The sequence below is a fragment of the Martes martes genome (assembly GCF_963455335.1).
Source record: "Martes martes genome assembly, chromosome: 9".
Taxonomy (NCBI): domain Eukaryota; kingdom Metazoa; phylum Chordata; class Mammalia; order Carnivora; family Mustelidae; genus Martes; species Martes martes.
In genome coordinates, this window is record NC_137896.1 from 126,377,295 (window position 1) to 126,389,517 (window position 12,223).

General features: G+C 39.9%; 1 protein-coding gene across 2 annotated transcripts in view; it reads left to right on the forward strand.

The window, feature by feature from the left end:
- Positions 1-12,223, forward strand: part of SMC6 (structural maintenance of chromosomes 6) — a 76,977-nt gene that overhangs the window by 60,301 nt on the left and 4,453 nt on the right. For both annotated transcript variants that reach the window (XM_080813222.1, XM_080813223.1), the window contains 4 exons: positions 60-205; positions 4,467-4,592; positions 7,686-7,791; positions 10,815-10,967. In XM_080813222.1, the coding sequence (XP_080669348.1) occupies positions 60-205; positions 4,467-4,592; positions 7,686-7,791; positions 10,815-10,967 (531 nt within the window). The remainder of the gene's footprint in view (positions 1-59; positions 206-4,466; positions 4,593-7,685; positions 7,792-10,814; positions 10,968-12,223) is intronic.

The window sequence follows — 12,223 nt, forward strand, 5'->3', positions numbered from 1 at the left end:
TACAATTTATTACTATGTCAAAGAAAAGTTTTAAAGATATTAAATGTCTATAACCTTAGGAGAAAATGTCACAAGCAAGACAAATCTGCCCAGAACGGATAGAAGTAAAAAAATCTGCATCAATTCTGGACAAAGAAATTAATAGACTAAGACAAAAGATACAAGCCGAACATGCTAGTCATGGAGATCGAGAGGAAATAATGAGGTAAGTGGTTGGTCACTTTTCTGCTTTATTATTCATATATATTAAGACATAAAAAATAAATGTTTATATGTAAATCTTAAGTTTGGTTTGAGTATTGCTATGGCATATAGTTATAACCAAGCTCGTTTTTGATATATGTGTTATTCATAATAAACTAATGGGGGTACCTGGGTGGCCCAGTCAGTTAAGTGTCCAACTTGACCTCATGGGTTATGGGATTGAGACCCACAGAGCCCCACATGGGGCTCTGCGCTCAGTGGGGAGTCCACTTAGGATTCGCTCTCCCTCTCCCTCCACCCTTCCCCCCAACACACACATTCTCTCTCTAAAATAAATAAATCTTTTTTTTTAAATAAATAAATCTTTAGGAAAAATAATTAACATTTTTTCTTCTGAACTGTAGGAAAACTCATTAGGGAATGATATTTTAACATAAATGCTATTTTTATACCTCTAAGATTCATATAGGAAAAATGTTCAACTTCACAAGCAAGTAAAAGAAATGCAAATCAGAACCATTAGAAGCCATTTTCATATATGTCAAGATGAAAAATAGTGTCAGTCTCATGTCAGTGAGATTTCAGAGAAATGGCTATTTTTAGGTTAGTGGTAAGAATGGAAGCTCTGGGGGTGCCTGGGTGGCTCAGTGGGTTAAGCCTCTGCCTTCGGCTCAGGTCATGATCTCAGGGTCCTGGGATTGAGCCCCGCATCCGGCTCTCTGCTCAGCAGGGAGCCTGCTTCCCCTTCTCTCTCTCTCTCTGCCTGCCTCTGCCTCTCTGCCTACTTGTAATCTTTGTCAAATAAATACATAAAATCTTAAAAAAAAAAAATGGAAGCTATGTTACTGTAGTGAAAGCACAGTTTCTCAAGCGAGACTACCTTGGTTTGAATTGCGGTTTTACTTCCAGTTATGGGACTGTTGCAAATTACCTAATCTCTCTGAATCTGAATTTGCTTGTCTGTAAGATAGGGAAACTATAGCTGTAGGTTGCTTACAGGGATTAAATGAGTTGGTCCCTAATAAACAATATTGGGATACATAAAATGTTAGCCGTGATTATTATTAAAATTTTTCTGAAAAGCATTAAGGCAGCATATGTCAAACACCAAGTAGTTTTGTTATAATCCAAAACGAGAAAAGCTATTTGTGCCTAGGTATGTTTATTGTAGCATTATTTATATAAAGCTGGAAAATTAGAAATTATGTAGAACTATATAGGATGCTGGTTGAATTATAGTAGAAAATTACATCTGTTTAACTTTATGGAGAGCTTTTTATAATAAAGTTCAAGAACAGGAATGCTGTCAATTCTGTTTACAGAAATAGTGAAAAACAATCGGAGGAAACACAAACATAGTTAAGAGTAGTTTTTCTTTACAATAGATTAATACCTCATGTGTTTTGTTTTGCTCTTAAAGTATAATCTCCACAAACCATAGGAGAGGGTTGCTGGGGAGGGGCGGGGTAGAGGGGTGGGGTTATTGGGTGAGGGGCATTGAGGGCACGTGATGTAATGAGCACTGGGCGTTATATAAGACTGATGCATCACTGAACCCTACCTCTGCAACTAACAATACACTATATGTTAATTGGATTTAAATTTAAAAAAAATTTTTTTTAAGTAAACATACATACACACAAATAAAGTATAATCTCCAAGTTTGTTTTTTTCCAGAGAACAGTATTTCTTCAGTCCTTAGGAACTTGGCTCCTTCCACCACACTTACTGGAAATCGAGGGGCAGCGCCCATGGGCCCACATCGGGGACGGAGGTGTTGGGTCCTGTGGTACCTCCCGAGAGCGGTGGCTGGCTGCCCTGCTGTGAAGAGCATGGCTCGGTCAGCCGTGTAGGCTCGCACCCAGCCGCGGAAGACACTCGCTTTGGCAGTGTCCCTGACGCGGCAAATGAATGTCCCGAATGAATAAGCAACTTAATAGCCTTATCCCGGGTTGTGCCACAGGCGAAGCTGGGGCAGTGGCAGGGCCCTTTGTGGCACGTCCAGTATTATTCCTTCTTTTCTTGGTCATCTTGGAAGTGAGGACCCATGAAGTCTGTCTACTTCCTCTCCAGTCTCATCTCTACCACTTTTCTCTCTTTTTATCTAATTAAATTTGTTAAATATGTTTTCATCGTTATGTAGATGCAAGGTAATGTGAGCATATTTGTTATTCTTCGTTCTTGCCAGATACAAGAGGTAGCGCAGTAAATAAACTTGGACAGATTGCTTTCTTTGATTTAATGATATATTGTAGAGATCTTTTTATATTAGTACACAGGCATTTTCTCATTTGCTTTTTAAAATTACATGGTATTGAATCATCTACTACTGATGGATAGTCGAATTCTAATCTAATCCCTTGCTGTTACAAATGGTGGTCACAGTAAATAATTTTGTACATGTGTCTGATTGTGTAGTCGGCTATTTTAATAGGATTGACTCCATTTTGGAAGACTCCCTTCCAGGGATTGTGCTTGTTGGCACTCCTGAGGGCAGTGTGTCCGAGGGCTCGTTTCCCCTCAGCCTAAACTGTGTGATAACCTTAGATTTTTTGTTTTGTTTTGTTTTGTTTGCCAATGGGTAGATTTCCTTAAAAAAAAAAAAAAAGAATATAGCTCAATGTAATTTTAATTTCCGTTTCACTTATACTGAGTCTGAACATCTTTTCCTGCCTTAAGGACCATTTATTTATATCTTCTTCTGTGAACTTTTTATGTACTTCATTTTTCTGTGAGTTTTTTTGATGTGAAGAGTGTATTTTATCTTTTTCCAAAGGGCTGCATAGCTGTTTGAAATTTTGGTTGTCTTATAATTAATTGCATCCTTAAGAATGGCCGTGTGAAGTAATGCGTTCTGTTTTGGCATGTTCAGAACTGTGTGTCTGTAGCTTTTGAATTTGAAGGGATAGTTCAGCCTGATAGAACATTCTTTTTCTCCTGACCATCTGTTTATGATGAGAGCTGTAACTTGTCCAGAATGTCAGATTCTGTCATCCTTTCCTTGGTGTACACTGTGGTTTTTTAATCCGTAGATTTACCTTATTTCTTAAAATTTCTTGTTTGTATTTTACTGGTACATGTTCGCTGTGCTGTCGTTCAGTTGGTTTTGCGTAGGCCTTTGTTGCACACCTGTTGTATGTCCTTTGTCTTCTAGTCATTCTGTCTCATCGTGTTCTCCTTTTCCCCATGTTTTTGCTTTTCTCATTTCTGATCTCTGTGTCTGTGAGTGTTTTCTGTGTTGTTGCTTTTCCCCTGTGCATCATCCCCTCACTCTGTCTTCATATCCTTGTTCTTTTTTGTCCAACCCCTTCCCCTCCCCCAGCTTGGGTTCTGCAGGTTCCCACCCGCTGCCTCCTCTTATCTGGTTATCACCTGCTGTTGTTTACCTGTTCTCTGAGTACTTTGATTTATCTATTCTTTCAGGTTTTTTATGTCTGTTTTGAGGTGTCCTTTCCTGCTAGAATTTAGATCATGTTCTGTTCTAATTCCTGGTTTTCAATTACAGTTTTCATCGGCTTTGTAACAGCCTTGTTCTGTTGAGTTTTCTTTGTCTGTAGGGGCCGTGGTGCTGTTCTTTCCCAAGCCTATTTCCATTAATATCTGTGTGTGGAGACTGTGCCTGTGCCTTTTGTGGTACTCATTTTTTACGTGGACTTTCCTGGACTGGGCATCTGAATGAGCTTGTGGTGGGGAGCTGTGGAGCCTTGGCCAACGTTGCCTTTCAGACTCGGTCAACAACTTTCTCTCCTCTTCTCTTCCAGTGAGCTGTTGCCCTCTGCAATAGCACTTCTGAGGGACCCTGCCTTCTCTGCCTCTTTGACCTTGTCTTGTTCAGGCTGGGGTTGGCAGATCCTAATGCCCACCTGTGTTCCTCTGTTCTTGCACTGGCAGCTGTCACTCAGGGAAACATTTCTTGCCTTCTGGTATGATCCCTTCACTTTTAGAAGGTGTATACTGGCTGGCATTTTCTACGATCTGCCACTCTGCCCCCTGCTACTCCCCCCACCCCGGCACTTTCCTCACTTACTTCCTCTGCCTTCTCCAGGACCTGGACTTTTCTCTTGCCCAGCCTTCTTCAGCTTTGGGGCAGCACATGCTCGTTCTGGGAGCACAGTTTGCCTGGAGACAGGACACCTGCAGTTGATGGGCCCCTTGGCACTCCGTGCACTCTCCCTTCTTCCCCATTAAATATATGAGATTTTACTTTTCTTTATGTTTCTTTGAATGACACTTACTGACTTAATATTTTTCTCATAAAACAGGCAGTATCAAGAAGCAAGAGAAACCTACCTAGATCTGGATAATAAAGTAAAGACTTTAAAAAGGTTTATTAAATTGCTGGAAGAAATAATGACTCATAGATACAAAACATATCAACAATTTAGAAGGTAAGTGCATTTAAAAATATTACCACGTATTTTACATGTTCATATTTTCTTTGTTGTCACTTACCCCTTATAAATAATAAAATTAAATTGAAAGAACTTTACATGATTCATTAAAGAAGAAATTGCCAGGTCTTCCTTTATTGGCCAGTACTTAGGATCCTGTCATTTACTCAGCAAATTCTGGACTGGAAGGGACTTTTTTATTTTTTAAAATATTTTATTTATTTATTTGACAGAGAGAGATTACAAGTAGGCAGAGAGGCAGGGAAAGGGGGAGAGAGGGGGAAGCAGGCTCGCTGCGAAGCAGAGAGCCCAATGCAGGGCTCGATCGCAGGACCCTGAGATCATCACCTGAGCTGAAGGCAGAGGCTTAACCTAACTCTGAGCCACCCAGGCACCCCGTGGAAGGGACTTTTAAAGGGAGCTTATCCAGATTTTCTACTCCATTAGATACCCTTTACTAAGTAACTCAGACAGCTGTTCCATCTCTGCTCACATAGGTCCTTTGAATGGGAGCTCGCTGGCTTTGCAACAGCCTGTTGCACTCTTGGACACTGCGTGTTGTTAAGGGACACGAGTTGGTTTTTTTTTTAAGGGATACAAGTTTTTGAGGAAACCTCTGGAGGTGGTACTCAGTTTAGGATCTGATGGAATGGTGTGGCTCCATGGCTCTAGATTCTGATTTGTTAACTGCTGTGTCTCCAGTACCTGCTCCTGAGCCTGAAGTACAGTAGCAAGTTGATAGATATTGGTGGAAAGAATGAACAAAAGATCAGAAAAACTGGATATTGTATGTACCCAGAAATCTTCATATTCTCAGGGATAGATTGACGCTAATGAAAATCACAAACAACAGAAATAAACCAGAGGTCAGTTTATAGGTAGGGATGGTCCTTGACCCACAAGGCAGCCCTAAACTTTGCTCTTAACCTTTGTTTTCCCCAGTGGCATTCCCTCAGTGACCTGCTTTTTACCTGTCTTTATACCCAAAACTACAATCCTGAAACTATAGAATTTAAAAAAAATGTATCTAATATGTATGAGGAAATTCAGTTAATTCAATAAAGAGAAGTAGGCTTTGCATGTGTCATCATATTCCTTAACTAAACTGTTGGTTGGTTTTTGTAAGCATGTTTTTAGGACTTCGCTTATATAGGATGTATTTTTATCCTTTTGAGGCTGCTTGTTAAGTGTCATTAGGTGGGACCTGAGCAGCTGGTTCAGGACCAGCTCCTTCCTTCCCGTGCAGCAGTGCCCTTCAGAGTACTCCGCGGACCCTTGTGAGTTAGAAGGCTTCTGCCTGAGGGAACTGGGACTATTCCTGGCTCCAGGTGACCTGTGGGGATTGCTCCTGCTGCACTGGGATGTTTGTTGCCCCAGCTTCCCACATGCAGAGAGAGTTCTCAGCTGGAGACTCTGTCTGTGCCCTGGGGTCCTCCCTGTGCTGCACTCTAGGCTTTGAGACCTAGAGCAGCTTGGCCTCCCCAGACGCCCAGCTCTGTCTTCTCTAACAGGGAGACGGACCTCCAGGCTCCGCCTGGGTTTCCACTCCCCTTTACTCCTTCTGTAAGTAGTGATGTGGGACATCTATAAGGCTCATTTGTTTGTTTCCTGTATTTTAGAGATCATTTTGACTGTAATTGCCTGTACTGTCTGATGTTCAGTCTGAAAACTTGTTTAATTTATTCTGTCCAGTGTTTTTGGACGTGTCAGGCTAGGACTATATCCAATGCCTATTTCTCTATCTTTTTCAGAAGCAGTAGGGTTTGCTTTTATATTGTTATCCAGAAAATTTATATTTAAAATATTTTCTGTGAAAGTACTCATCTTATAGTTTATTATCTTGATATGTTTCTTCACCAGTGACATGTTTTATCTTCTTTACCCAGTCTTAAGAGTAGAATAAGAATGATCAAATTTTTAAAAATTGTTTATCTCTTTACACAGGAGAACCTTGCCATTTTATGAATCTCTCTTAGATATCTCATGTAGGGAAGCAATTAAAGAATACTTATCAGTAGTGAAAGAAAGAAACGTTTACAGAAAATTCTGGAAACCAGCTAGCTGTGGTTGCTGTGTCACAAAAGAAAACTCAAGCTATCAATATTTTCTGGGGTGGAAATGCAATGTAATTTAGCAAGGAAATTAGGACGGAGAATAATAAAATGATAGTTACTCTGAAGAAATGAACCTTGGGCTCATTAAGGAGCAGAGATGTTAAGAAAGATACCAAGTCTCCTTCTATCTAGATCTTATTTTCTATACCATTCCCCCCTTGGAGAAATGGCTGCTTCCAGAGCTGGGCAGAGAAGGTATAGATGAGCCTCTTGCCATGCCAGAAAGTCAGTGCTCCGAAGAAACGGGGAGTCGTGATGCGAGGACCTAGGAGGCAGCCTCGGCAGCTCCCACTGGCCAAACCTGGGCCCGTTTGAGGCAGGAATGGTTGCTAACCCCGTGAATAAAATAAGAATCTGTGACTCCATCCTGATACATAGAAAAGTGAATAAATAAATAATTGAGGAAGAAGGGAAAGGCGGAATTTTCCTTTACAGTGGAAATGCCATGTGATAAATGCAGTTTGCATTGTTCTAGGCTGTGGGTAAGGCATCATAGGTACAGAACGATGATGAAGAACTCGCCCTCACCCTTAATGTCTCCATAAATCGAGAGGAGATATGCAAATGATTAGGGCATTTATTTATTATCTTAACACTCCTAGAGTTTACTCTCTCAAGGACAAGATTCATGTCTTCTGTATTAGGGCGACGCCTCACATAAATTGCTTGAATTGATTGATATATTCACATGGATTGGCAGTAATGTAATAGAATTTATTAAATATGAGATAGCATCTTTATTCATTCTATGATATTTGTTTATTATAAAAGGAAATGAAGTGGTAAAAATGTGGGGACACAAAATATAAAGATGAGGGAAAAAAAGTCTTAAAATCCTACCTATTACCTGGGCAATGAGAGTTAACATTTTGGCATATTTCTCTCTGGTCTTACATGCTGGTTTAAAGATCATGCTGAATATACAGTTTTTATATATTTATATTCTTTTTAATGTGCCCCATTTCTTTACTCCAAGGTGTTTGACTTTACGATGCAAATTGTACTTTGACAACCTACTGTCTCAGCGGGCTTATTGTGGAAAGATGAATTTTGACCACAAGAATGAAACTCTGAGCATATCAGTAAGTGTCTTAACTCTTTGTATGCTAATTATTAAGAGAATTAACTGCTGCATTTCTTCTGATAATACATTGATAAGCTTTAACCTGTTGTGTTTGGAAAACAAAAGAACTTACTTTTAAGTTAAGGCTAAGGTTGAAAATTGAATCCATCTCACTAGCTAACGCTGCCCTGGTACCGTTCCCCACCTCAGACAACCACCAAGAAAATGACTAGGAATTTTATTTTCAGTGACAAATGTTAATTAACCCTCTTTCTACTCCACAGGTTTCTTTTTAAAATTCATGTAGCATTTTAAATTATGTGGGCTGTTAGAGAAAGTCCATGGACTCTGGAAGTCACTATAGGAAACCAAGAAAGGATTTCTCAGAAGAACATTCTACCCCTTGTCATTGTCTTTGCACTTATTTCTGAAGGTGTCTGTACATCCAGCCTCTTTTGGAAAAACAAAGCCACCATATGCAGCTTTGCAGAGACTGTGTTTGTGGATTCTTTCATGGGCGCATGAGTTGGAAGAGGGAGTGTGGGAGACAACATTAAAAATTATGTGTTCAGGTGGTCAGGAGCAACCACCTCTCTAAGTAATTGGGGCAAAATTTTGAAGTAATCGCTTACTGCTCTTAGTTGCCGTAAATTTTATACTTCATTTTAATAGTTAGAATAAATGATAACTTGCAGGACATATATGCAAGACTCATATAATTCTTTAAGAAATAATAAAGAATGATAATGTATTTAAAAATGGTCCAAACACTTAAAAAGGAACTTCATGAAGTATCCAAGTGGTGAATAAGTGCCTGAAAAAGCATTCATTATCATTATTCATCTGAAAAATATGAATTTGGGCCACCTGGGGGGCTCACTTAAACATCTGACTCTTGATATCGGCTCAGGTTGTGATCGAAGGGTGGTGAGATCCAGCCCCACATCAAGCTCCACGCTCGGCAGGGAGTCTGCTTAGGATTCTCTTTCTCCCTTTCCCTCAGCCTCTCCCCTCTCTCCCTCTGTAAAAAAAAGAAAGAAAAAAGAAAAGTACGAACTTATACCATAATAAATGACTATCATACTGCTACCAGTGTGACCAAAAAGAGCCACGCTGCAAACATCTTGTGTTGGTGAGGGTGCGGACTTGGAACTCTCGTACCTTGTCAGCAGGCGTAGAATTTGATAGAACTAATTTGGAGACCTGTCTGGCAGCGTTTATGAAAGCAATTCCACTCTTCAGAACTCTTCAAAAACTGATAAAAATTCACCTGATTAAATGGTGATGAGTAAAGTCAGAATAGTTGGGGCATCTGGGTGACTCAGTCATTGAGTGTCTGCCTTTGGCTCAGGTCATGATCCCAGGGTCCTGGGATCGAGCCCTGCATTGGGCTCCCTGCTCGGCCAGAAGCCTGCTTCTCCCTCTCCCTCTCCCCCTGCTTGTGTTCCCTGTCTCGCTGTGTCTCTCTCTCTGTCAAATAAATAAATGAAACATTTTTAAAATAATACATTATATGGTAATAAAATAAAAAATAAAAATAAATTTTAAAATAAGTAAAATAAAAAATAAAATCAGAATAGTTGTTACCTTTTGGATTTGTAGTGACTGGGGGAGAACACAGGGAATCTGATGGGATGCTAGAAGTGTTCTGTGTCTTGATCTGAGTAATTACCCAGGTAACTGAGCTGAAAACTTAAACTTTATCTTCCTTACTGTATATAAATTATACTCTAATAAAAATGAAAAAAAGAAAATATTAGGAGTGTTTGGATAATTTATTCCCAGAGCTAACTGTACAGGACAACTGAAGCTAGCCCCTCTGACATTATCACCCCATTATTCAAAAAGAATATTACTGTTCTAAGGATCCTTTCGTTCTCTAGTCTTCATTTTACAAATAAGGACACTGAAACCAAAGTCCTATGATAAGTTAATAATAGATCGGGGAAAAATTTAGTTCTCCACAATTAGTCTAGGGTTTCATTTATTAGATTGATACAAAATGCAGTTTTGGAGCAAAGGACCACATCCTGTTAACTTAGTTCTTGCTTTTATGTGGGTAGTTTGGTTGGTTGGTTCGTTGGCTTGATTTGGCTTTTTAGTACTGAGTTCCTTTTTCATTTGGATTCTCACAGATTCAGGTTTACGGATGATAAATTAAAATTTCCGTGTATGTTTAAATTCAGATATTTTTATAACCCTTTTATAAATGAATGCTAATTGAGAGGCACATAATTTTCAAATAGTGGATGAGATAAATATGCGGAGCTATGTGTTTGCTAAAACTCATATGGTGAAACTTCATGATGGACAAGCTGATGGTGCCCCATTTTTCCACCTTACGGGTATATATGTATGTCTGTAATTCTGTCCAAATAAAATAGAATTCCTTCTAACGTTATTTTATACTGTCTCCCCGGGATATTGTGTGAAACAGTTTGTTAGTAATTTTATTAATTACTTTATCATTATCCTTCTGAGCCCTTCCTTAGAGGAATTTTTTAAAGAGATTTTACATGTTTCAGTTAGTTGCTGCTGATACTCCTTGGCCAGTGTGAGCCTCTCTAAGTTGGTCCTGTTGTCTTGACGTTCAGTAATTACCTTTAAAGCAGCTTAGCCACTAGATGTCACTGTAATTCAAGTAACAAAAGATTATCTTAGCCCATAGAAAATGCTTAAAGAAAGAAAGCAATCTCATGCACAGTAGCATTGAAAATAATAAAATACTTAGGAGTAAATTTAACCAAGGAGGTGAAAGATCTATACACTGAAAACATAAGACATTGATGAAGGAAACTGAAGAAGACATAAATAAATGGGAAGACAGCCCACATTCATGGGTCAGAATTAATTAATATTGTTAAATAGATGTCATTTCCAAATCACTAAATCACTAAATGATTTTGGGTTTTTTTGTTTTGTTTTTGTTTTTGTTTTTGTTTTTGTTTTGACCGTAAACCCATTCTTTTCTAAAGCTAGCCAACCTTTCTGTAAAGAATTTAGTCTGACTTTTGCTCCACTTTGTTTTTTAACTCATTCAAGGTTCAGCCTGGAGAGGGAAACAAAGCTGCTTTCAACGACATGAGAGCCTTGTCCGGAGGAGAACGTTCTTTTTCCACAGTTTGCTTCATTCTTTCTCTGTGGTCCATTGCTGAGTCTCCTTTCAGATGCCTGGATGAGTTTGATGTCTACATGGTAGTGTTACATTTTGAATTCTCAAAAGTTTTGTTGTTGTTGGAAATGTGTATTTTGAAAGGAAGCAGTTCTCTCTTTAGTATTACCCACAAGAGAAGGGATCCTGCCCTGACACTTTAGTCCATGAGAGGTGGTAGGGAAGAACTAAGGATTCTCGTCTGTCCTCAAAATCCCGTCCTGGGCTTCCGGCTCTTCCCTAGCCTGTCTCCACCTTCCATATTCAAAGGGGTAAGCATTTCCTTGTACTTGCTTGGGCCAGAAGAGCAGCAGATACCACACAAGGGGCAGAAACATTTGAACTGGAAGTTACAAGTTAGGTTTGAGACCTAACTTCTGCAGAGGACTTTGGGCCTCAGTTTCTTCATGCATAAAATAACATCATTAATCTTTCCCATCTCACAGCGTTACGGTGAGACGCTCCAGTCTGACGTGTAAATGCACTTCCGATGGCGGAGGGAGCGTGAGGCCTCACCAGCCAGCTCTTAACCATGCTGTGTACTTCTTCATGACTTATTCTTTCCTAAACCCACTGTAATCGGGGTTTAGACTATGATACTCCAGCAAAACTTGCTTAGCGAGGATCATCAATGAACTTTTAGTATTATCTTAATTCTTTGAAGTATTTGGTACCAGAGACATATCCTCCATTTCCTATAATGTGTCGTCTTGCCAGTTTCTGCTCTCCTCTTTTCTGGTTTTTTGTGTTCCAAGCTGCCTCCCCTAATACCATTCCCCTTAAATGTGTGAGGGCCTCTCGGTTTTTTATACTGTTGTTCATTTTCCTGGATACCATACCCTACCTACACCTACACACTAAACACACACACACACAGTCTCCAGCACTACCACCTACCTCTAGATACCAGCAAATCTGAGTGTCTCCTCCTGACACCTCTCTTGAGCTCCAGACCTATATGCCCAACCACTGGTGGACATCATCTGGCACAACCGTGCCTCAGACTCTGCAAGTCTTCCACTCAGAGCCTCTTCCTTTTCCTGAATCCCCTCCTTTGATTCCTGGCAAATTGCTGTTTCCTACGTGGTTACCTCTCACTGCCAGAACTTTGATGTATCTGTGACCTTCCTTCCTTTTTAGTTGCCCATCACGCCTGACCTTCCACGTCTCTGCTCCTTCCTGTTAGCTTGGCTCTGTCTCCTCACCCTGTCTGTCATTACTGCCTCCTATCCAGACTCCCAGACTTTAATTTTCCTTCTTCTGTGGTCCCTCCCTCCCTGTTTTGCCAGGTTTATAGTTC